At 40.0% G+C, this 27440-nt stretch overlaps 1 protein-coding gene across 2 annotated transcripts; it reads left to right on the forward strand.

Moving 5' to 3' along the window:
* On the forward strand, nucleotides 1-27060 carry LOC117760776 (neurturin). 2 transcript variants are annotated; one of them, XM_034584082.1, is made up of 5 exons: nucleotides 1-292; nucleotides 600-774; nucleotides 15543-15604; nucleotides 17459-17630; nucleotides 25211-27060. In XM_034584082.1, exons 2-5 carry the CDS (start codon nucleotides 744-746, stop codon nucleotides 25618-25620), a joined length of 675 nt encoding a protein of 224 aa, XP_034439973.1. In that variant the 5' UTR covers nucleotides 1-292; nucleotides 600-743; the 3' UTR covers nucleotides 25621-27060. The 2 variants fall into 2 exon arrangements, with proteins under 2 accessions (XP_034439973.1, XP_034439974.1); XM_034584083.1 differs by having other exon boundaries at nucleotides 1-774; nucleotides 25214-27060.
* Nucleotides 27061-27440: the final 380 nt, after the last annotated feature.

Below are 27440 nucleotides of genomic sequence, written 5' to 3' on the forward strand. Positions count from 1 at the left end.
TATATCATTATTTATTATCCCTGGGGACCTTTGTTGTAGTGTAAGTTATAAAGCCCTCTCTCTCCCCATGTGTACATCTTCACTGTGAGTTTGCCCGATTAAAGTTAGAACACATCACCCAGTAAGGTCACGCATGCACGCATCAGTAAAGGATGATGTTTCACAGTGTGATGCTCCTTCTTATAGGAAACACTGCTGACCTCTAAAAGGTGTCCAAAAGGTTCGTTCTCTTAGAACCGGCTCCCCTCAGGACTGTGGAGGATTCCCCATGTTATCAAGTTATGGAGCCACAGTAAGCGCGTATGTGATGGAGGAGGGAATATGACACCGCAGGCTTCACACACAGACACGCACACACAGGGCGCGCGCACACACACACACACGCACGCACACACACACACACACACACACACACACACGCACAGACACACACACGCACACACACCACACATCTGGAGGTAAGGTAGTCAGTCCACACCTGTCTGTCTTGCAGCAGGACGCACGGTAGCTCTCTGGGCTCATCAGCTGCTTGTCTGGCCTCACTCGCTCGGCTCGGCTCGGCTCGGCTCAGCGCTCCCTCTCTCTGACTGTGTCTCCAGCCATGAGGAGCTCCGGGATCCGGGCTGCGCCACTATGCCGCGGGGTATGAGCGACGGAGCAACGCAGCGCTGCGAACAGGACATCCAGGTGTCAGTGGATTACCAGAGCGCCGGGAGGACAGCTGGCGTCCCCCACTTCCGTCCATGATCAGGCGGGACAGCACACTTGGCAGAGGTAAGACCACAAATAACATATTCTGACAAACTTCCTGAGGCTTGTAAACTCCAGCTCCCTTCTTCTAACAGCTACAGTGTGCCATGTGCATTGACGTAATAATACAATCCACATGCCTTCACATGTATTTGTGGAGAATTGGTCTACTTAAAAACCTTGTGCTGATTTAGAGTCGCAGCTCCACATGGTCACATAGCACTCTGTTACCTGTCGTTTCATCAAGGCCACGGCTCCTGATCAGTGACTGCCACGGACTGAGTGAAAGACATGAACGATACCTTATAATGACCTAAGTCATCAACTTATTACCAACACACTGGAGCCTAGGTACGGGTCAGACAGTTGTAGGTTTTAGTCTGGAAGGTCATACCATGTGGCAGAAGTGCAGCTTTAGTTCATAGAATAAGGCAGCGTCTCATTTGCAAATGATACAGCTTATCCCATATATTCATTATTTAATATTACTAGAAAGAGACTTATTGCCCAAGAATGTCACTATAGTCTTATTGCTATTATTAGAACTATACTTTAGTTTCAGAAATAAAAACGAGTGTTGTCCTTTATTATAACATAAAAAACTAATGTTAGATTTTGACCTGTTGGTCATCATTATTTAAATATATTATTACAGTGCTGAAATATTTCAAAATAAATTAATTTATGTAGTAAAATCAATCATTGTAGAAGTTAAAATGCACGTCTCTTAGAGTTGTTCAACTGTCTGCTATCCCAACCTCTGCATCTTCCAGCATGGACACCAAGTTCTCTTCTTTTTAACTGATCAATTCTATAATAACAGCTTTGTCTGTTTCTCCTCACTTTTATCATGCACCTATTCACGAGAGTAAATAAATTAAAATCTGCTTTGTGGAGGTAGCAGGTTCGAGTGAAGATGGATTTCACAATCCATTCGGGACATTACAGATAACGATTTGTTGGACTGAGCTTTGGCTCAGCAGTGACTCGCCTCCCGGTGCAAGTGTCTATTTTGGGTACATGACTGCAATGTGCTGAGGCAATATTTAAAACTTCAATCTGTGTTGTTCACAGGAGCGGAATCTGTTTGCCAACAAGTTGCATGTGGGAGGAAGATGACTTAAGAGGCATTTACTTTTTAAGCTAATTTGATCATTATTTGGACAGTGGAGCTTACAGTGGAGACAGTGGAGACATTTGGACAGTGGAGCTTACAGTGGAGACAGTGGAGACATTTGGACAGTGGAGCTTACAGTGGAGACAGTGGAGACATTTGGACAGTGGAGCTTACAGTGGAGACAGTGGAGACATTTGGACAGTGGAGCTTACAAAAAGCAACGAGTGGCATTGCAAACCAGTGTTAGATTCATGTAGTTTTTTTTATAGTTTAATATCAATGTATAATCAAGGCTTGTTTAAAGTGAGTTTGTATAGTCTCCTTTAGTTCATTGTTTTGGTTTAAAAGACTGTATGCATGTGTCATCCAGCAACAGCCTTCAGCTAACACACAGGAGCTAAAGATCCAGATCATTTTCTCAGGAGTTAAGATCAAATCAGATCAAAAAATTCAGTTAAAGCTGTACTAACTGTCAGATGAATGAATTATTTGATTACAGATTTGCCATAAACTTGTGGACAGAGATTCTCAGGCCCACTGTATGTGATGACTTTGCATCTTTCAGCTCTTTCTTCAGTTTTGATGCAGTTTTAAACTAACAGAAAGAAAGAGAAAGCTTCTCAAGGAAATCATACTTTTTATGTTATATGGGTGGAGACAAGTTTTATAAGGTGATCAAACAACATCACAAACCTGCAGCCAGAGAAAGATGTCTCTGCATCGGTTTAATTTGTGTAAATTACATTTAAATATTATTATTATTATTAGAAAATGTTTTATGCATGACTCATTTCTGAGCATCCCATCCAGATACTTCCCTTTCCCTTTTGAATAGAATAACCAAGTCAACAGACATGGATCAAAGATCCTTTCTCAGCACAATGTATGAGACACAATTTCCATCAACATACTTAAACACTTCGTATTGCTTCATTTGAATGAACGTCACTGCTGTTTGTGCCTGAACTCCCACCTGTGCACTGTGTGTGTTCTGCACTGGGCACTAAGAAAAGATAAACACATACAGGCAGACAGAATTTCAAAGTAAGAAAAATACCAAATTGTTGGAGCCCTGCATAAATTGGACCAAACCTGACCCCTAAAAGTTACGTATTTATATGTATTGTAGGAAATGTAATTGATGGCTGGATTATGTTCAGAGACATCTTTTTTGGCTGACTGAATGTTAGTGGACAACAAAAGTGGAGTAGTACGTTGGGGAAGTGCACAACTGTTACTCCAGAGACTGAGTTTTGCATCTACAAACTCGAGAAAAACCCAAACAATTACAAATAATTAAGTTGTGGGAACGAGATAAATAACTCGTGGCACCCCTCTGCGCAGTCAGAGACTTATTATCTTGTTCCCACACATTATTATTTTCTCAAATGTCACCAGTAGGTTTTAGCATAAAAAGCTTTTAATATTAATGGTTTGGATGGTTTAATTAATAAATATAAATATTTGTTGTTAAATTGAAATAAACAGGTTGTGTCTGAATTTACTGTGGACTTTTTCTGTATTATACCAGACCAGGATCTTCCAGTGACCTTAAACAAGTGCTGTGAGAGTATGAACAGAACAATAAAACACTTCATATTTAACAGTTTGATAAGTTGTCTGACAATATTTTGATATATTAAGTTTCAATGTATTTGTAACTTGTCCAATAGAAATGAAAACATATCCTGTTATGTATAGAAACATAATCTCGAGGAGACAATAATAAACAATAGTGTATTTATAGGGAAAATAGAAAACCCACTTTGCAGTGTAGCCGGAGAAGGGCACTGTTACTCCAAAGCAGGCATAACTCAAATGTGTGGCAGATGGTTTACAGAGTCAAAGGCAGATGGGATAATCACTTCCAAGATGTGAGCTAGAGGCAGGGGGTCAGATCAACAAAGCTGATTTCCACCACATGGAAAAATTGGCCTTAATTTGGAAAACACCAACCGATCATAATCTGAATTATTTCATATAGCTAGTTTGCAACTAATCTGTATTTAAAATTACTATACATACCTTTAAGGCCATTGGTAAAAAAAAAACTTATGGGTTAAAGCTTGTTGCTGTTTATACCTTAGTATAAAGAAAATTCAAGGCCCCATCCTTTGGAGGACCCAGTTTACGAAGACCACATCTTCTACTGCGAAGGCCAAAACCAAAATGAGACGGTCTGGTCCAGAGAGGATAACAATTTCCATTATTAACTATTATTATTATTCATTTTATCTATTATCTATCTCCACCCAAATAGCCACCTCGTTTGCTCAGTCACCAGCAGGCAATTTTTGCTATTGCTACATAGCCAACATTAGCAATAACAGCTGTTTATATTTTTCCTACAACAGAGAAGATTGCAAGTTAAGCATTAAAATTATTCCTTTACTCACCAAGGTCTGTACGAAGTTAGCGTGCTAAACAGCTAGCTCCAGCCTGGCTGGCCCTTCTTCTTACATTCTGATAGCGAGTAACAATTGCTCAAGCTCGGGCAAAAACTATGTTCAGTGCCTTTTTTGTTTGCAAATGTGGTGCAAAGTTGTAAGAAGTTTTTCTTGCCCCTGGAACGGAATTCAGAAGCTCTGATTTTCTATGGCTCTCTGTTACATGTTGACCAAAAAGCTTTGTCCTTATTGACTGCCATTATTTAATTCAACATATGTATAACTGTTGACTAGACATTTTGTATTCAATGAAAAGGTGAAGTCATTAGTAAGCAATGGCAGTTTGCAAGCACAACATCAGGGCCCTGGAACAAGCTTATCTAAATAGAGCGCAGTCATTATTGTGTTATAAATTACAAATGTGTTTTTCCCACTATCACATGTCATAATGTTTAATTATTACTCTCATATTATAAATATTTAAGTAATGAAGGCTTTATGTTGGAAAATATATCCATTGCCTAGACAAGCTATTTCTATGTGCATTATGTCACCTTCATGTCAAGTGTAAGGGACAGGCTGGCAGTCAGAGGGACAACTTCTTTGGTATCTGAGCTGGGCACCACGTTGGAGTCTGGTATTCAGCTTTGTGTCTATAAAAAAAGCTGTGTGTTAGTCTAGCAGCAGCAACTTGAGTCCTCTGTTTGTGTCTGCATTCAGGGGCACAGGTAGCCCTATACAAGTACACCTGTGTTTGGCAGCAGTTCGATCCCGATAATCACTGAACAATTACAAAACTGAAGATAATAAGGGTCATAGATGCGTGAGCACAAGTTTAAGCCAGACAGCTGTACTTATTCATAGAGGAATGTATCGGTTCCGTGAGAAAGGTTGAGGAACAGAAAAAGAAAAACTTCTGATGTAACAACAAACTGTGAGATATGGGTTTGAGAAATGTGAGAATTTGGTATTGGTACTTAGTAATGATTCAAATTGAATCAATGAATTTTGTAGCTGAGTGTGCACCTGGGTGAGAGAGTAACAGAGTGAGAGAGTGCCCGAGATGAACAGAAGCCCACACTCCAGAGCAAAAATGAAGCTTACAGACTTTATATTTTTGAACCATGAATTTTATTATGTGGAACAAGAGGCTCATAAGAATAAGGTGTGTGAGATTAACTGGTTAACTAGTTATTTTAATGTGTTGGATACAAGCTATACAGACAACATGAAGTCCAATAAATTAAGTATGAGATCATCAGACTCGTTACCGGCAGATACCTAATATCTAAAGTCTTGAATCGGGATCCAAAAAACTTTATCAGGATATATCTCATAAATAATAACTAACAAATATACTTCTTCCATGTTCTAATAAAATTGAAGGCAAGTGTTACATCTACAGAATGTAAAGTAGGTGCTGAAGAAAAGGTGCTGTTACCGATACCTGGGTGATTTAAACCTAGGTCAGTGCTATAGTACCTTTCCCTTTTATGCTCTCTCTTGAGGCCATGTTTTGGATACTGACGCTATGTCTCACACAGACTTCTTCACGCTACAGTTGTACTTGTCTCATATCTCCAGTCTTTTAAAAGTCTGTGATCATTCTCTGTACTTAAGAAGTTGTTTTTGCTACATTGCACGCAAGTAAACATCATAATTTTATAACGAATAAAATATCTCGACCTGTACGGAATAACATATCTAATAAGTGAATATGCTGTAATTACGTATAAGGAGCCCACACCTTCTTCTGTTTATTGTTGTTTCCTTGGATGTAAATTGTGTTTGTAATGAGACTGTTCTACAAACCTCAATAGGAGATGTGTCAGTTAGATATGAAGATGCCTATCAACAGCTTACCCAGAGCAGAGTACACCCTAAACCAGGATAGGGGCTGTTATTTATCTGCACACTAACATTCTGTATTGGAGCTGCACTTCACCAGCTTGTGTCTGTAGTTCAGCTCTAGTACAATGCAAAAGCAGGACGAGAAGTGAATAGAAATATATCCTTGAAGTGAAGAAAAAGATATCACTGTAAGCTAGTTCAGTTCTACAAACACAACGTTGTGGGGCTGATGGCTAAAGGCCTCTCTGTACCCAGAGCTAACCTGTCCCAGACCGCCTGACACACTGATACCCTAATTAGTACCTCCTGTAGCCAGGGTCCCACTCTAGCTCACAGTGTCAGGACAGTATAGAACACACAGATCACAATGTTGCAGCTCGTGTTCAGTAAATCAGTTTATTATGAATGTTGTAAATATTGTTATTTTGTTCATGTACTCTTTGTTTCATCCTTGGATCCCTCATAATCAGCTCTCTCTGAGGTTTTTGCCTTCTTTCTTTGGGTAATTGTCACTTACTCTTGTTGAGTGTTAAAGGCAGAGGATGTCGCAACTTGTTAAGCCCATATTCACAAATCTGATTTCAGCTTTGCGATTTGTGAATATAGGCTATCCAAATAAAATTTGATTTGTTTATTGATAACGAGGGAGAGAATTATCTTGGGCACTCAGCTTGTTTTTGCCTATTACAAATCACAGCTTTTGCATTTTCTGTTTATGCCCCTCTGTTTTCTCTCTCCAATGGGTCATAATTAGGGATGCACCGATATGGAAATTCTTGGCCGATACCGATACCGATATTTAAAACAACAATCTAGCCGATAGCCGATACCGATATTTGTTTATTACTTGCATGTGGCCTTCTTGGTGTGTAACGCCGGGTTTACACCGGGCGCTGAAGCGCCGCCCCGCGCCGCGCAGCGTTATTCTCAAGCGCGCAGCCGCCTGGCTGTTCACACCGGACCCGCATTTCTCCGCGTCGGTCAGCCCGCGGTTCTCCGCTTGTTGTTGTATGTAACCCGTTCAATGTCGGGTGTCGGGGGTAAATGACGTATTCTCCAAGCAAGCCTTTAGCCCCCCCCCCCCCCCCCTTTTTATCTATATGACTGCTTGTGTGGCTGTAGTGGATGGGCAGAGGGGGACATTTAATTATGTGATTGGGAAAATTGGGAAAATTAAAACTCCAGGACAACAGAAGGGGAATACAAAGTATGGGATGCATATTTGATCATTTATATCATATCAAATATGTCATTTATATCGTTTTAAATCATTTTTCAGTCTGTTTCCTGGCGCGATACGCTCGCTCGCACGCCGAAACCATCGGTGAAGGGCGCTGGCGCGGCGCATCGCAGCCCATGTGAACCGCACAAAGGTTTAACAGGGGGGGGGATGGGAGGCGCCTGGCTTTCCTTGGCGCTGCGCTGCGCGGCGCGGCGCTTCAGCGCCCGGTGTAAACCCGGCGTCAGTGTACCATAATCTGGATGCCAGATTGGCAGGCTGCAGAAAACATACCAATGAATATCGGCCAATGTTATCGGTGAAAGTCAAGTTTATTACCGATACGCCGATAGCAGTAAACGAGGCGAATATCGGCCGCTACCGATATACGGCCGATACATCGGTGCACCACTAGTCATAATGATTTGCAGTTTTGTTGTTGAATGTCATGGTGACACTTCACATGTTTTAGGATGAAGGAGGTTTGAGATCCTGATTACTCTCTTTACCCTGCATCAAAATTGCATCTAAATAACTTACCAGACCTTGTTCAAGAAACCTCAAAGTTTTTCCAGACTTTGCGTTGCAGAATATTCTACGATTAAGATTTCCTTTATTGGTCCTGCATCAATCATGCACACACAATCATGCTACATGCAATTTGGGAAATCCATCCTCTGCTTTTAACCCATCCGTAGGTGGACACAGCACACAGGACACAACGTGTGTTGGCCTTCAGGTAAAATCAGACATTGGTGTGTTGTTTTATCTTTGCCTGCTGTTCTAATCTCTTTTAATTTTCTTTTATTGTGCAAATATTATTAGCTGATTCATTGCTTTTCTTCTGATTCTATGAACTAGTGCAGTGGCCTTTGTAAACCTGCCTGTTTGGAATGGGCTGTTTGCTTGGCCTGTGGTAATGATCTTCAGAAGTATTGCTTGTAAATATGTACTGTCACGTTTGCTGGACTTTAGAAAACTTTGTATTTATCCAACCTGGTTTATCTGGAATGAAGATTTTATATTAGATTTAGATTTTTCATACAATGAAAATGAATTTGCTGTATTACTATTCAAGTGTGTGGCTTTTATATAAATTTGAATGATTTATTTTACCTCTGGTATTTTTTCATACACTGCATATCAGCTATTTCAGAGGTCTTTTAAGCAACCAACAAAATCTTCAGAACTTTAATTCATTACTTAACATTACATAGATAACTTTTCAACGTAAAAGGTCTGTAATTCAGCTCTATATAAAGCATTGCTGCAACAAAACAAACATGCTTTTAGTTTTTGCTTATGCGTAGAAGACACCATGTTCAACTCGGTCCCAGACTAAAGATACACTGCCCCACCCCCATGACACTACTTGCCTCTTTTTTTAAATTGTATTCATATTGAACATATCATGGGTCCAAATTCACCAAATTATGATTGAAACTGCACTTTCCTGGGCCACGTATGCCAAATATGAGCCATTAAGAGGTTTGCTGGATGCATTTCACATACAGACAGACATTTGTGGCTTTAATAGGTAGATGGCCAATTGAAGCCTTGCCCAAAGCCTAAGGTTGTTCCCTTGAGTCTTCTGGATGAATCCATAAAACTGCCTAAAGACTCTATTCAGCTTGGCCTTCTTAGTGGAATAAACCTGGAGGTTTACACACCCATCCACACTTCTTCCCTTTGTACTCTTCTGATGACCATTCATAATCAAATATCTGTGAAAATTCTCAATCATCCAAGTTGTAGTATTTTTAAGTGTATGTAAGGACTCAGGACTGTGTATTGGACATGACTGTTTGCAGAACAGAGGCCCCGCAGGGAACAGTTCTGGTTCCGTTCCTCTTCACCCTCTACACTGCAGACCTCTCTTACAACTCACCCTCCTTGAGATAGTGACTTCTTACCTGGGTGTTCACCTAAACAATAAACTAGACAGGACTAATCAGTTTTTTACAAGAAGGGTCAGAGCAGACAGTATCTGCTCAGGAGACTGAGGTCTTTTGGAGTACAGGGTGTGCTCCGTGAGACATTTTATGTCGTATTTGTTGGAGTGGTTTACTGGGGCAGCAGCATTTCAACTGCTGACAGGAAGAGAGTGGAACGACTGATTAGGATGGCCAGCTCGTGGGATTTAGCCCTTTGACCTAGTGGAGGTGGTGGGACAGAGAAGGATGATGGAGAAGCTGCCATCTCTAATGGACAACCAGTCCTAGCCTTCCCGGCAACCATCACAGCACTGGTCAGCTCCTTCAGCCACAGACTGATACTCCCTAAGTGTCTGAGGGAGAGGTCAGAGGTCATTCCTTCCTGCTGCAGTAAGACTGTACAACCAGCTCTGCTACCAGTAGACCACATGCACTAATTATGGACTGCGCTTTAATGCAGGTTTAACTCTCTTAACAATGGCTTATGTGCAATCCATTTCACTGTATATATTCTGTTTCACTGTATATATTGTTTTTTACTCCATTTATATTTGTATATGTATTTACATTTATTAGTATTGCATGTTTACTTATTATGACTTTACTGAATATTTTTGACCATCTTCTTGCTAAAACTGCAAATGACTTTATTCTATTAATGTGGGCACTACAGCTGATACACAAAAATGATTCATGAAAAAATTAAACAGATGTGGTTGTGTAATTGGTATGTGCCTGAACATAGTGTAACACCAGTAACTGACTGACTACAGCAGCAACTGTAATGGAAACATCATCATCTTTGCAGCGCCAAGTTTGTTACAACAGGCGAACAGGTGAAACTGGTAGTGCAGCATAGCCGAGAGGAATCCGATTTTTGTGCTTGTCTATCGTACGATCAAGGTGCCGTGAAAATCCTGAGGGATACTTGGGCTTTTGATTCAGACTTTTTCTCAGTGTACTGACACTGGAGATTACATTCTGATACAGGGAATGGGTTTGACTGTGTTGCCTGTTCTAGTTGACTGTGGCTTGCTAGCTCGCAAGCAGCGAGCTGATCCTTCGCTTAGTGAGCTGTTCGAAAAAGTGCTGTCAGAGGCTGATGGGAAGAGTGCTGCTATTGGTTATCTGTGTCAGGGTCAGTTGTTGGTGAGGAAGTGGAATCCTCATGGGGTTAACTGTGTTGGTGATCCAGTTTTCCAGGTTGTTGCTCCGTCAAAGTTCTGCGAAGAGTGTGACATCCTCTGTCCTTAACCCTCAACAAGAGTAAGGGAAAACTACCAAAAAAAAATATTAACATGGGGAAAAAAACGTAGAAACCTCAGAGAGAGACACATGTGAGGGATCCCTCTCCCGGGACAGACAGAAGTGTAATAGATTCTGCGTGTAACTGAATACATAAAAAAATTCACGGTATTTACAGCATTGATTACAAGAAAACATTTATAACATAATGGAAAAGTATGTCAATGTTTAAAGTATCTGTACATAAGATGATGTCTGATAGAGCTGAAGGGAAGAGCAATGACAAATTTATTGAGGACTTATTGTCAGTAATGGTAGAATATGTGAGTAGGCCTATTGTATATCAAGCAGTCTTGTTGTAATCATAGTCCACGATCAGCTGCCACCGCGATCAGGATCCACCATGATCCACAGTCCGCCATCACAATCTCTGTCAAGTCAGTAATATGCATTATATAAGAAGGAGAAGAGGAAGGAGAAGCTCCATGTGTCCCCCGACCTTCTAGACCTATAGCAGCATAACTAAGAGCAGGTCTAAGACAAGCCTGGACCAGCTCTAACTATAAGCTTTATCAAAAAGGAAGGTTTTAAGCCTACTCTTAAACGTACAGATGGTGTCTGCCTCCCGAACTGAAAGTGGGAGATGATTCCACAGGAGAGGAGCTTGATAGCTGAAAGCTCTGGCTCCTACTCTACTTTTAGAGACTTTAGGGACGACAAGTAAGCCTGAATTCTGGGAGCGCAGTGCTCTAGTGGGTTGATAAGGTACTATCAGCTCTTTAAGATATAATGGTGCTATATTATTAAGGGCCTTGAAGGTGAGAAGGAGAGTTTTAAATTCTATTCTAGAATTAACCAGAAGTCAGTGTAGCGAAGCTAATACAGGAGAAATGTGCTCTCTTTTCTTGGTTCTTGTCAGGACACGTGCTGCAGCATTTTGGACAAGCTGCAGAGTCTTTAACGACTTACTGCTGGAGCCTGATAGTAAGGAATTACAATAATCCAGTCTGGATGTAACAAAGGCATGGACTAGTTTTTATGCATTTTTGGAGACAGGTCAAATTTTTTACATTGTACACAAATTTGTTTTAAATGAGAATCAAAGGACAAATCTGGATCAAAGGTAACTCCCAAGTTCCTGAGGGTTTCACTGTAAGCAAGGGCAATGCCATCTAAATAGCTATATCATTAGATAATGCATCTCTAAGGTGTTTAGGTGTTTAGTCTTGATGACCACTCACAGTATCTTGTCCAAGGACACTTCGGCATGTAGACGGGGAAAAGGACTACTGCTCTACCCCCTCAACCACAGCCGCCCCTAAGTAATGACTTATACTTACTTTCTTATTGGCAAGTACCCCTGTCCCAGAGAGCTGAAGAGATCTGATGCGAGGGTGATGCAGGCGCAGGTGCTGTGTTGTTTCAGTGTGAAAGTGACAGTGTTTAGCGCCCTGTGAGTTTTTTTCCCAGGAAATTTAATTCATACCAGGTTAATTATCATTGAAAAAGAGAGAAAATAGAGAGAAGGAATGAAAGAGGGCGACTGCTGAATGTGCGCTACTATACCGCTACTGTTAAATAAGTTCCGTTTTAAAGTAAACAGTATGTTAAGAACTTCGGAGTCTTCTGAAGTTGTGCCCTTACAGCTGGAGGTTTACCAGATGCTTTATCATGGTTACAATTATAAAGATGCAAATTGTACCACCATAGGTGTACCAGACTGTCAGAGTCATGGTTATGATAATAAACACACATGGAAGCTTATGGAACAGTTGCAGTTTGGTTAGGTTAAGGCAAAAATAACTACTTGGTGAGATTTCAGGAAAGATTGTAGTTTTGGTTAAAATAGATGCTCAAGGTTAGAGAAGCTTCAGTTATCTGGTTACATCAATAAACATTTAAATAACCATGATAATGATTACACTCATAAACATGTGGTTGAGATTGAGATCCATCCACCTCACCCTCCTCCTGGTATATGGACCCATGTTGGCTGATTAATCCAACAGCAGAAATTGCTGGCAATTGAAGTTAAGAGTTTTGTGAATTTATGGTTGAGATAATAAAGATGCTGAAAAGCAACTACTTTGTCTCAGCTGTGTTTTGGAGACCCCAGTGACATGGACTTGTGCCACAATATGATACAAATGACGTCTTATTTAAATTAATCAATCATTTCTCATCACATGGTATGAATGACATCATGAGGACATCATTATGAAATGGCATTGTTACAATAATTTGTTTTGTTTGTCTGCTTGTGGTACAGGGTATGCATTGTCCTGCATTGCTGTTATTATAATAGATTATCTATACTACAGGCAAAAATCTCAGTTTAAGATCAACTTTTTCATGTGTTTAGTTAGTCTAGGCTAAACTGTAGTAGCTGCACCCATCCTTGTCAATAGTGTGGCAGTCTATCATTTACACATGCAGTCAGTGTTGTGTAATCTGATCCAAACCTCCCCTCGTACCGTACTCTTCATCCATGTCTGCTCTACTGAAGGCGGCAGAAAGAGTCTGAGCTATTTCAGGGAACGTGAAGATGGAAAAAAGAACCATTAAAAGGACAACACAAACTTTAATCTTGATGTCTTGTTTGGCTACTTTTACATCCTGTTTGATTTTTAATTTGTGTCTGTCAGAGTACAAGGTTCCACTCACTGTATGGAAACTTGGTCGTAATTTATTTGTATTATGAGGCACAGAGGAAACTTGAAAGCATCTGTGTTATTTTATCATGCTATAAAATGTACTATAAACTATGTCAAATATTTTGGATTGGATCCCAGATCCTTTCTAGGATGTTGCATGCCTTGCTCCTTTTTATTAGTCCTGTTTCAAGGTGCGTTAATCGTTCGTTAATCAAGAAACTTTTGATCCAGTGAATTCTTTTTCAGTAGATCCCGATGTTTAAAACAGGTCCTTTAATAAAAGAGCTGTTACTGCCCCTTTGCTTTGTGGACTAGAAATGGACTTTCATGTTTTTTTCCTCTCTGATATCACCTGTCTGTTGCCAGTTCTTTGGATTTTGAATGAGTTTCATTTCTATTGTTTTCTTTGCTCATGCTGAGCTCTTCTGTTTACATAAGACAAATAAAAACATCAATCCTATTTCTTCCTGTGTGGCAGAGGATTTCTCCAAGCAAAGACCTACCAGCTGCCAAGTTTATAAAATATAGCAAGTGTAAACTGAATACTTTGAACTAAGTTATGCAGTTTCACATTTCAGAGGCTGCCTGAACTTATGAAAATGTATTAGCATGAACAGTTGATATGATCAGACTCTGTTAGTGACTTCTTAAAAGAATGCAACAAATCTATCTATCAATTTGTCTGAGAGGCGGAGTAGCAATTTGTTACCCAAAGACTCTGAGCTGTGTGAGAGACAAAAGCTGCTTTTAAAGTGCATCCCTGAACTTGACATTACCTGAGGCTGCATGTGTCAGTGCAACTGTCTGAATCAGTTGAACAGGACATTGCATGTACCCTGACAGTTACCTATACTGCAAAGTCTTTGTAATGTCTGATGGAGTGAGTGATGTGAAATCTGGAGAATTCCCAGCGTTTGAGTTGTACGTGTTATTGATGTTTCTATCATTTCCCCTGCGGGCTTTACCCCCCCCCCCCCCTTCATAAAGCCAAACAGAATATTTCCAGTATGTGTGAGCATGTCTCTCAAATGATCTCCAGTTGTGTGCTGCATGTGTGAAAGGGCAAATGTGGACCCTTTCGGGATTAGATTCTTTCGACTTTGTCAACATTCATATGTGAAAATTGCTAAATTAAGAAAGGTATTCTGTCCCTTCTTCCTTTCTCTCTGAGCTATAGAGCTATAGAGCTAAAACGCTTGAATGGATAGAAATCATTTTATTTTTAAAACACTGTTTTAAAATGTACTAACATGAATGTTGATTGACTCTAAAATAGGATACCTTTTTTTCTAATTGTTATTTAAAATCAAAAACAGATTGATAAATATATTTAGGTTGGTCAAAGGTTAAGGTCACGGTGGCCTTACGAACCATATTTCCGGACAAAGAAATAGATCAAGGATAGGTCAAAGATCAAGGTCATGGTTACCTCATATTATTGTGAATGCGCAATAATATGAATATGACACAAATATTCACTTTAACTAATTTAAAAAATGGGTGGCAAAAATCAAAGGTGAAGTTTACTGTGACCTCACAGTCATACGTATATAACTGACAGTTATTTTGTATCACTGTTCAGTGTTACTGAAGTAAAGACTGGCTGCTGCAAAAAGAGCTGTTCACCTATTTATCCAGAGAGGCTCAACTCAGTATGCAGAACCCTGCACTGGAGAATCAGTTGTTGTGTAGATACCCGTTATCATGACTGCGCTGTTGTTGTGATCGACAATGTCACTTGCATTGTTGAGTCCCAGTGGCCACTGCTACAGAGCACTGGTCGCCCTTTTATTCAAATTTTACACATTACATTGCACTTCACTGGCCCCTTCACAATACACATGCACAAAGTGTAACATGAACAGTCCTGAAGATATGCACATACAGACAGACAGAGATTTCTGGAATTATTCGATGAATAATCATACATGTCAATGCAGTGATACATCACATTTTAGACTCAAGCTGCACAGGTTGGCAGTGGTATACAATCACAGTGCAGTAACTCTAGTTTGTTTATGTGAATTTTAGAAAATGATTTCTTTATTCAGATGAGTCATTACATCTAAATGTAAATGCATCATCTTTATACGGACCAGACAACAATTACACAAAATGCTTGTCTGAAATGTTGTCAGAGTGACATCCTGGGTTCACCCTCAGTTCCCATGGAGCTGTGGTAAACAGAGCATGAATCACCAGTGAAACTCTTGATTGATGAAGATTCAACAAAAGCAAATGTACCTTGTTATTAAAGTGAAAGAAAACCAGAATTCCTCCCACCTGGTGAAAACAATCTGCAAGGCATATAAAAAAAATGATTAACTAGACCTCTGAATGAAGAGTTCTTTTCTTTATTATTATCATTATTATTTTATTTTTCAGATGACAAAACCTGGTGGAGGCAGGAGGCGTCGACAACCCAGCATCACCTGAAGAACTGGAAGGTGAGCGTGCGTCACAGAAAAGCAGTCTTTTTTCTTTTCCAGCTGATCAGAGGTGGAGCAATCAGTGAAGATTCATGATGCCTAACTTTCCATCCAGTACAGTTGATAGATTGAAGTGTTCTGTAGGACTGTACAATGTATCCACAGGTCTCATCTAAAAGGAAAGGTGTTTCCTTCTGTTCTGAATAAAAGGAAAAAGTGACAGGCTGTGAACGCAGGTCTTTATCTGTAAGCTAACCACTATATTATTAGTTACCTAACTTATTATTAAATAAATAATTTGTGTTACATAAGAATAGACTCTGAGCATTATTATTGTCTTACTAAGTGTTATTAGAGAGAACAAAGTTTCACATGGTACCATATCAGTTTATTAATATTAGTCTATAAAAACTATACAATACTTATATCTGCAGTAACAGTTAATGCTAATAACTCTACCCCCTCTACACATGTTGAGGTCCTGACGAGTTGAGAGCATTTCAGCTACATTGTCAGTCATCTTTCTCTCACATGTTGGATGGAACATATACACCTTTACTCTATTGAACTGCCTACAGAGGTAACCTCTCGTCTTTTGCTCATGCTATACAGGCATACACCTGGCAGCTGAAAAGCTCCACACTGTCTTTACCCTTCATCAATGAAAGGAGGTCTGACAATCAGAGGGAAAGTAGGCCAGAAGGATATGCTGGCAGACAGTCGGCATATATGTTTCACCCCCAGCCAGTTTCCACTACACTGCCCATTTGATCTGGGCCTTAAGTTCCTGCCAGACACTGCAGAGAAACTCATTTCATAAGTGATGTTAAAATATTAACCTTACCTGTTCAGTGGGAAAGTGTCACGTGTCAATTAAGTAATTAAAAAGGTGCAGGTGTCGGCTGCAGGTTTCCCATAAGACTGTAGAGAGAGAGGGCCTCTACATAGGTACCATCAATGAACCAGGGTGGATCGGCTTACCCAAGGCAGCTTTCAGTTTCCACAATGTATGGAACACTGTAGATTATTCCGTTAAATGCAAATACTTAAGTCCTAGTGGTGTGGCTCAAGGGATGGCAAAGTCTCTTGTTGGTCAGTCGCCACTGTAGTCTCGACTGAAACATGACATTTGTAACATTCTCCTGAGCATGATTGACTGTGATGATGAGCTTTAATCTAACTGGTGTCAGCAGGTCAAAGTTTGCTGCTCTCCAGTGAAATATCTTATAATCCACAAATAATGTGAGAGGATGTTGAAGTAATCAAAAGTATTATAATATGTTACTGGCCTTACGTAATGTAATGGATACCTTACAAACTACATTTAAGGGCATGTTTTCTGTAATGTAGTGAGATCCATTTTAATAATAATCGCTGGTTAGAATAAACACTTTGTAGCATAATGGAAGGTTAATGAAGAGATGAATTATTGTTATCATCATGCTTCTCATCAAACTGTGAACTTTTTACAAGACAATGGTCTTTTATTAACCTAAACCAAGTTTCATGAGTCCCTAAATAGAACCAAAAATATTTCATAATGCTGAAAACATATTATATATCAGATAACCTACGTTTCCTCATGTTAATAAAAGGTTCTCTAAATGAAATTGAAATCCTTATGTGTTTATGTTTCACAGTTATAAAACACTGTTGTTTTCACTTCTGTCTGTCAAATTATTAGAACTAGGCGACTTCTAGGTCTGTGAGTGATGGCTTGTTAGCCCAGCACTAGACAAAAGCTCTGGACAAAAGTATCACTTAATCCTACAACCTGGGAGCTCCATAAAAACATACAACCCTGTCCACATGCATCCCACAAAACAGAAAGCCTGTTCCCCACAGTAACAGTGTGTTCCTTGATACTGTCAGGTGTTGTTATGGGTGGTGGCGTCGTTGCTGACACTGGTGGAAGATGTGTTTTCTGAGGACAGTAAAGAGGCTCAGTCGGACATCCAGCATGTCCTCAGGCAGCCCTCCTGGTCTCCTGCAGAGGACCTGGAACAGGACAGCAGTGCCCACATTCCCTGGCCTGATGCCTTTGGTAAGTAATTTACTGTCTTATCTCACCAGCAAGCTGTCCAGTATCAGTATTTGTGGTGGTCAACAACAAATTGGGGCAGTTCAGTCTGGACTGGTCAGTTCGGCACATACACTCAGTGAGCACTTCAATAGGAACACCTGTAAACATGGTAGCAGTGGAGTAAACAACAGTTACAGGTCAAGAGTTACAGTCAAAGTTAATATCACACATCAGGATGAAGGGAAAAAATGTGATCTCAGTGACTTTGCTGAAGACATGATAGTATCTCTGAAACTGATGAGAGGCAAGTCAGGTCAGAGGAGAATGGTCAGACTGGCTGGAGCTGACAGAAAGGCTATGGTTCTTCAGATAACCACTCTTTACAACTGTTGTGAGCAGTAAAGCATATTTCATTACAGTTGAGGGCAGACCTCTGCTCTGGCAAACTTGCTGTTTGATGTAAAACTTCACACCACTGCCGCTGAACAATGCAGAATGTTGACATAGATGCAAGATTTAAAACTGTGGCATAATGTATTTGTGTGTTTGCATTACGGGTGCAATGGATGACATAAGTTACGGTTCAGATCAGAGCAGAGGGTCCATTTTTCAGATCAACAGTTTCATAATTTACCAAAAATATACTCCTCAGAGATCTTTAACTTAGTGCTTTGCTCAGTTGATTCCTTGTAGAGCTGCCTCATGGAGCTCTGTCTCTCCCTCTCGCACGCTCACGCTATCATCCATGCAGACAGCCAGACCTTGTACATATAGTTTCAGCTGCAGCCATGTGTGCACCTGTGGGTGGCATTCAATAAAGTTCTCTCACCTGAGAAATTCTCTTTCACCCTCTAGTCTGTGTGCCAGTCACACAAGCTCTGTTGTATGAGAGAGCGAATTCCAAATGTGTGGCCATGTCAGCTGTAATGCTATTGTCATATGGCTTTCTCATGGTACAAAGCCTACATACCGTAATTATATTTAACCAGGAGCCAAACTGCTCCCATATACAGTGTGTGACTTAAATGATGCAAGAGGTTTCCGCTCCTTCAGTAGCCATGGCTTTCACTGTCACAACTGCTTTGATCTAACTGCATCTCTGCATTGAAATTTTACACAATTGTTAGGGTTCCTTTAAAAAGTCAAAGCTACGGAAAAACTGTATTATAGTGACCCTGCCCAGTCAGCTGAGCAGCTAGAGTGTTCTCAGCCAATCAGGACGGTGCATATTACGTAGTCACTATGTATGCTGCTGGTTGGTTGACCTTAGTGAGTTTGTGTGGAAGTATTAGGTTTTTCTTGGGTTGGGGTTTTATGTTGGATTCTGCCTGAATGAGTTTGCTGTACCCCTGAGCTTTAGTAAAGGTGCACATTATTAAAGTGAGCACTAAACTGCCATCCTGTCTCCTGCTATATGTCTCAGTGCTAACCTATTCTAATATGAAAACTGTGTCGATCCATAGGGATCACAGATCAACCATTGTCTGTTACACCACTAGTTTATCCTATTTCAATTTTCACTAGTCAATTTTCAAAAGTACTAAAGAAAGTGTATTATTATTTTGTATGTTGGTAAACTTTGTAAAGCTTACCCAGTGGTTGGAGCCCTGTAACATCGGCTGCCTGCTGCTTGGCCTTTAGAAACTCTTGTGATTGTAACATTACTCAGATGGTTTCTGTGCTGCTCATTCGTATAATAAAAGCTTCATAAATCTAAGATGGAGGCCGTAACATATCAGCATGTCTCTCCTTGATGACTAATATAGCCTGTGGAAATTTGCCTGGTAGTTTTCAACACTGATTGTGGCCTTGGTCAATAGAGCAAGGCCCCCTGTGTACGACAGGGTAAAAATAATTACTCCGGTGTGCAGGTTTCTGCCATGCATCACAGTCCTGTTCAACACAGCCAGCAGAGAAGTAAGATGAACAGCTTTGGATTAAATGTCTGTTTATTCTACCACTTTTGTATGTAGCAAAACCAGACTTCAGTCTCTTTTATAATAAATTATATTTGAATAATGCTCACTCTATCAAACAAAAAAAGATTAAAAATAAATAGATAAAAACCTGACACCCCACCATTACTACTGAATCCTAAATCAAAGTAAATTAAGTGTATCTGCTATATCCTGTATGAGCAACATGCATGCTAAGTAAAGAATCCAGAATACACACTCTGTAAAACAGAACACCTGGCTCTTTATTTTGATGATGATATATGATATGGAGAAGGAAAAGGGAAAGTCTGGGAGCTGCTTACAATTTACATAATTTTAGTATAATTTTGTAGATGTAGAGACTCCCTGTGGCTTGTCAGAAACAACACCACCAAGTCATTAGGGGCTAATCACTTACTGTATGAGGGGATCTGCATGTACTGAAAACAGTGCATACCACTGAACATCCAGTACATACTAAGTAAACTAAAGTTTTAGTATTAAACAACTGTTCATGCTTTTTGTGCCATTGGCAGGGTTTAGACTGAACAAATGCAAATTATATTTACAGTATCAGCATATTCATATATTCAACATATAACACTCTTATTGAACTGGCCTTTTCTTCTTTTTTTATATATATATATATATATATATATATATATATATATAAATAAGTACATTTCACATATAAACAATCTTAACAAACATTAACAACCAAACAGCTTTAACTTTCCTCTTTGTTCCCACTTTCTCTGGTTCAGTGAAGTAAACTCTACATGTGCTGCCAGGATTTACTACCGTAAAGATGGAAAAAGCTGCGCAGGTAAAATAAAACTACTGTAAATGCGAGAAAAAGTGCGCAGGTATAAAATAGAAACGGTCCGTCAAAATCTAATAACAGCGTCTGGGTCTGTTTAGAGCGGCTTCTGGTTCCGGTCCGGACCGCGGCCCGACTATTGGTGTCCTATGCTAGATGATAGTGGCCGTTTTTTTTTGCTTCAGCTTGCTCTTCAGGTGAGTCCATGCTTTGACTGTGCGCAGCCACCTTCCATACGACGAGTCGCCCCAGCCCTATACCTTAGTAAGAACAGACAATAATTAGAACATTTATCAAATATTTGTATTTATCAATTAAATGTATTGAGGTGATATAGCTCTTGTTAGAATCTTTCTGCAGCCCAAGTGATAAAGAAGACATATGAGATAAAGGTCCGGGAGACCAAATGAAGTAAAGATCATAATTGAAAGAAATTGAGGTGAAAGTGTTTGCAAACAGAATATATGGTGCATGAGTGATATGGGGTCTAACATGTAGAACATAACAAAAGGTCAGCAAAAACTAAAATAAAAGGTACTTCGACCGAATGAATATTAAGGTACGAGGACCAAATTATATAAAATGCCAACAGAAATTGTAAAATGGTGCAGTAACCGAAAATACATTAAGGTTAGCAATGACAAACAGAAATTAATGTCCGAGACCAAACGTAAAATAGTATGCTTGTTGGATGAGGGATGTATAATGTAGAACTTAATAAAAGGTCATTTGACCGAAGGCAAAGGTCGAGGACGAGGACCAGATTATTTTAAATGCCAACAGAAATTATGAAATGGTTCAGCAACCAAGAAGAAATTAAAGTCAGCTTGACGAACAGAAATTAAGGTCCTTAAGACCGAAAGTAAAGTAGGATGCATGTTGGATGAGGGATGTATAATGTAGAAAGAAGTAAAAGGTCAGCAAGGACCAAACAAAAATTTAAGATTATTCGACCGAATGAAAATATGGACCGAGGACCGAATTATATAAAATGCCAACAGAAATTATAAAATGGTACAGTGACCAAACAGAAATTAAAGTCAACTTGACGAACACAAATTAAGTAAGACCGTAAGACCGAAAGTAAAATAAACTGCACAATGCATGCGTCACGAAGACCGTATGGCATCCGAAGACCATGCAAGGTCACCCAGACCGTGTAATGCCCAAAAAATTATAAGGTTGTCAACCAAAAAGAAATTGAAGTAAGCGTGACAAACAGAAATTAAGGTCCTAAATCAAACGGAAAATACAGTGCACAATGCATACGTCGCGAGGACCGTATGGGGTCCCAAGACCGTGTATGCAATGAGTGTGGAAAAAGACCAAAAGCGGAAGAAAATGCATTTTGAAAACGGAAAAGTTGCTTATATTACTAGCACAACCAGAGCCAGTGAGCAAATAATATATTAAACCACCACAAGTTATATGCATGACTTAGTGATATCAGGGTTTCAGAAATCTTTGATTTGCATAGACAGTGTTGCTGTCGGGGCGAATATAGGAGGTGAATGTTTTTTTTAAGAGGTATATAAATAGAGGCACAAAACAATGCAAATGTTCTCCAGCCAAAATCGCAGGTTTTTAGAGTAGAAAATGCTAATACTTTCCTCATATTAACCCTGGCTGATTCCAAATATTTAATCAGAGGATCTTGTTTAATAGAGCGCTAGAACATGGAAAGGAGGAACTTGGATCAACAGGGGGCAGGCTTCTGGACAGGTGCATTGAAATGTGTGGAAATGATATTGACTACGGCTTGGTTGTCACAAAGGACAGAGAGCAGTTGCGTTTCCAGTGCTGGCCCCAGACATAGCATGCTATGTGATGGGATGGATCTCGAACCGAGCGAGTTGCAACTTGGGAAGCAAGGGGCCATCGGCTTGTGAGCCACTGTCCTTGAATAAAACCCTAAAGACCCACAGATGGAGCAGCATCTTTGAATAACTGCAATCAGACGGATGCACCAGCTCTTCGTGACGTCATTCAAAAGATCGTGCAAATGGGACCAGAAACGAGGAGACAGAAAGGGGATCTGGTTTGAGAATTGAAATGGCACTGTGGGACAGAGGGGGGATTTGTGACCTGCCGCAGGAATTAGGTTTTGAGAGCCTCAGATTTAAATCGCTGATTAACACCAGATAGCGTCGCGTTCTTGTCTTCTTTCAGAGTAGACAGCAGATTGTGTCTCGGTTAATGCTGAAGCAACGAGGAACTGGGCGATTGCCAAGTCTCTGTTTGGACCCGGATCCGTGGATCTGAACGTGGCAGTGATGATTTCCCCAGTAGTGACGCTTTATCGCACTCGGGGATGGCAGAATGAGGCTGACTAGATTCATTTCTTTGTAATATTTTTGATCTGAGCTGTGCGGATGGATGCTGGGGTCAGAAACCTCCTGGAGATAATCATTGTAAGAGTCCGACATCGAGATAAAAAACGATGCGAAAATAAGCAATGTGAGCGAAAGATTTGCCTTATGCGCGTCACTGAATGATGGCTGACTGTGAAAGAGAGGAAAGGGGGTTTACATTTTGACAGCAGCAGCATGATTGGCTGGAAGAGACTGCAGCAGAATCTGTACTAGTGTCTTAAGTGAACTCAAAGGACAGATGCTCAAAAACTGCAGTTACTCCAGTGTCTGATGCAGTTACTGCACGCCGGGTCAGTCACTGGTGTTACTAACTCTATCTTGTGGTGCCGTGGGGAAAACCTAAGTTGTGTTTGTCCTGTTCGTGTGATGCTTTAATCTTTCAGTATAGTGTTTTTGATCACAGAAAAGCTGTCTCGTGACTGCACTCTCACAATAACAGTGTTTATTAGAGTTAGACATGATTGCCTAATCCCAATTCAGTTCTAACATGGAAGAGTTGTATAATTACATGAAATAATGCAGATCCATGTGGCATGTTTTAACATGGCTGAATACGCGTCTGACTGGGATGATCCTGTGGTCTTTGCCTGGGGAATATTTCTATGCATTTTTCTCATCTTTTTTTTCCACATGATTACAAGCTTTCTTTTCGTAAAACATCAGGCATGAACTGACATGCACCTACACTACTGTAAATACGCCTTCTACAGTGTTACTAACCATTCCACAAGGAAAGTATTGCGTGGAGACATTTAGAGAAAGTTCAGGGCAAAGCCACCCCCCAGGTCAGGAAGTGAAAATCATTCAGACCTCGGCCAGGTCTGCACAGCGTGGTTGGTAACTCTTGTTTGAAATGTTCCTGGCAACCAAGAAAACAACTTCAGCCTCTGTTGGAGCTCAGCCAGCAGCTCTCCTCCCCTGCTGATAATGATGCCCCTCAGTGGAAGTACATTTTGCACTGCTCAACCTGAGAATTTCACTCCCACTTTCAACGGCCATGTCTGCTTTCAATTTCATCACACATGCTCCCCCCTGCTATAACTCCATTCTAATCCAGTACATAAACTTAAGTGTGAGAAGTTTTTCACCTTCCGGTCTCTTCCAGTCCATAAAGGCCATATTTGACATGTGGGCCTGTGTTCACTTAGTGTCTTATCTCATTATTATGAATTATTATTTTCATCTTCGGAGTCATTCACAAAGTAGTGGAAAGCATTTTTTAAATTCCACTCACTCTTCTACATTGTTTAATTGGTGGGTGACTAGTTGTTGCCCATGAATGTGGAATACAACACAATACATAAGAGTAAGAAACAGCATTTGAGGAAATTAGTGATGTAAAATATAGTGCTCTGTGAGGTGGTCAGCCTTTACTCTTACAATTTGGAAAAAATAAAAAATCTCCTTTCCTAATCACTGTTTCAACATAAGTATATACAATTCCTGGCATAGGTATTTTTAACCTCTGACATATTTGTTAAATAGGGAAAATTTGCCCTGCCCTCCAAATTTTAATTTGGAGGGCAGCCAATCCTGTGAGGATTTGAATCATGTCACAAGAATGAAACTGCTCCTCTGTCTCTATTACATGATTCTGCCCATCTTCAATGTTGCATCGTTTTAGGTGTTAAGTGTACGATTTAGGTGAAAGGGATCTATTGGCAGAAATTGAATATAAAATAATCCTGTTGTTGTTTTCACTAGTGTGTTTCATCTAAATTGTAGGAATTGTTGTTTTCTTTATCCTAGAATGAGCCCTTTATATCTTAATACTTTATAGTCACATCAGGAGCGGGTCCTCTCTGAGGAGGTTGCCATGTTTTTACAGTTTTCCAAACTGTACAAACTAAACACCTTTTGAGTTTTTATGACAACCGAAGGCTACCACAGGTTCTCTTTCATGTTTGGAGGGGAGGGTGAGGTGAGGGGTGTTCAGCTGCAACATGCAACTTCACCACTAGATTCTACACACTGCACCTTTTAATGTTGCTGCCACACAGAATTGAATGTTATATCCTTTCTTTCATAAAGACTAATTAGATAAGATAGGAAGAATTGAAGCTCCTTCACTATGATTAAGAGAATTTAAAAAGATCTTATCATGACTGCGGCTTAGATATGTCATCTCACTCAGTTATGAACCTTACAAAGCAAAATAGACTATTTGACCGCAGCCTTAGTATAGATTACCATCAAAGATCACATGATTTGAGCTTATTGACATGTTGCTTCCTGGAAAACTGTATATTTTGCAGTGACCCCACACTACCTTATAAGTTATATAACAAAAGCCACAAATAACTAACCGTACCCACAACCAGACCTTTCTTCTTGCTCAAGCAAGCTGCAATTTGTATGTATATGTACTTTAATGATACAACCACAAAAAAACCTTGAGAAATGTTCAAATTGTATTTGCATGAATTGAATAACTGACTGTCCAAGTGCATGTGTGTTTCCTATTCCTTGTAGAAGAATTGTCACTGTTGAAGGAAGAGGAAATTCACCAGGATAGATGGCCGCGCTCCCCCCGTGAACCAAACTTGCCCAGAACATCAAGGAGGAACCGCAAGAAGACCAAAAGCAGCCGTGACTGCCATTTGGAGAGGAAGGAGATGCGGGTGCGGGATCTTGGCCTCGGTTATGACTCAGATGAGATAATCCTCTTTAAATACTGTGTTGGCACATGCCACAGCTCCCGCAGGAACTATGACCTGGCCCTCAAGACTCTGATGGACAATGGGAGCATCTCCGGAAAAAAGGTCAGCGGTCACCCCTGCTGTCGGCCTACCCGCTATGAGACCGTGTCCTTTATGGACACCCAGACTACATGGCAGACAATTAAGTGGCTCTCTGCAGCCAACTGCAGCTGTGTGGGCTGACTGCAAAGAGGAGTGTCTATCTCAAATGCACAAATTTCCAAAAGCTCTTGTGTGGAAGAGCAGGATATTGTGAGGCCTGGTATCTACATTGGGTGACTCACGCCTTGTTCATGTGGTCAGAAGCCAGGGCCTCAGTTGGGATCCACAGTAGTGTGGACAGAGCCTTCCCTTCGTTCATAGCTCAGCTTCATCGAGGTTTAGATACCTCCGGACAGAGTCTGATGGCACCAGAAGGCTATCTGGCTGTCCGCATCCAGCAGAGCAGTGGAAGGTTCCGCAAATGCCAACAGCAATAAGCACAGAGCAGAGAACTCTGCAGTGTTCCACTTCATAGTATAATCTATTTGTTGTCCTTCACTCTGCCTGCTGAAGGCTGTCATTGCAACACCCCTCTGGCATGTTTGAGATCTTGAGCTCTTTGGCAACAGAAGCTCAAAGTAACTGCTTACATTTCTAAGCACACATCTTGAGTTATATCAGCACAATTCATAATATTTAATTGAGGACATCTTTGTTATTTTTGACAGGGAGCTCTTACCAGTTTCCTGATAATTTAGCTGATTCGTTAGTCCTAGAGTGGAAGGTAGAAGAGGCTAACGGGATGCAGAATTATCGAAACAGGTATGGAGGGTAACATTGGAATTAATTTGTTTTTACAAAGGATTACTTTAAGCAAATTAATTAGCAGAAATTGAAACATTAATAATCATTAATCTGTGATGAAATGTCCGTAAGTCTAAAAGCCAAAACCCCAAAACTATCTAATTACTTCTTATCACTTATTATAGAGCCCTTTTAGGTTGTTCATTTCAATTAACGTGGAGAGCAGAAACACCACCCGCATCAATTCAGTAGCTTTAGCATTCAGAGAAACAAGTGCTGATGACACTATTGACCGATGACATTGTGAAGAACGATTTGTTCTCCCAAATTCAAGGCAATGGTATGATTTACTTTGTGTTACAATTTTCGTAATGTTACGTAAACCTTTATAAATGCCAAACTCTAAAGAGGAAGATCTAGAGTCAAAGTATCAGAGATACTGATTTTCATTAACAACAATATGTATATCAACAGTGATGGCAGCTTAGCATTTAAACTGCTGCTTGCAACAACCCAAACAGAGTCCAAATGAAATTCAGGGTAATGGCAACAAGTCGATACATTTATATTAAAATAGATTGAAGATGTTGGCTGTATAGTTTGAACTGTAATTCGGCTTCAAAGATCTGATGTGGACCAAGGACATGTTGTGCTGCTAGCTTGTTGACTACTAGCCTGCTAGCTAACAAAGCTAAAAATTGAGATATAAAAGAAAAAACATTTCTAACTAATCTAAGGATCATGTCTTTGAAAATTACATCCACATCACTGCATTGTTTGGATATGTCTCTTTCTTGCTTGGTTTTTAATAGGATATATCATGTATCCATTATTTGCCATGAAGTTAATCCAGTGACCCTTCTATGATGGATCCATTTTAAGACAGCCTAAAATAAATCAAAACACATCAACCTGTTTGAAGACCGAAATATAATTATGATGTGAAGACATACTAATAGTAAATTAAATGTCTATAGAAATATTTCTTTGTAAATACAATGGTCTTTGTAAGACCAGGATTTGCTTTTCACCATGTGATACAACTCTCTGCAACCCTTTCCTTCCAGGGCAGCTCATTTCAGTAACATACTATCTGATGTTGGCCCCTCACATTGTGGATAGATAAGTACATAAAAAAAGAAAATTAATAGCTTTAATGCAACAATTTGTTTCTGCTGTAGGTCACTCATATATATATATAAGAAATTCATAAGAAA

Source organism: Hippoglossus hippoglossus, chromosome 4 (assembly GCF_009819705.1).
Source record: "Hippoglossus hippoglossus isolate fHipHip1 chromosome 4, fHipHip1.pri, whole genome shotgun sequence".
NCBI classification, from domain to species: Eukaryota; Metazoa; Chordata; class Actinopteri; order Pleuronectiformes; family Pleuronectidae; genus Hippoglossus; species Hippoglossus hippoglossus.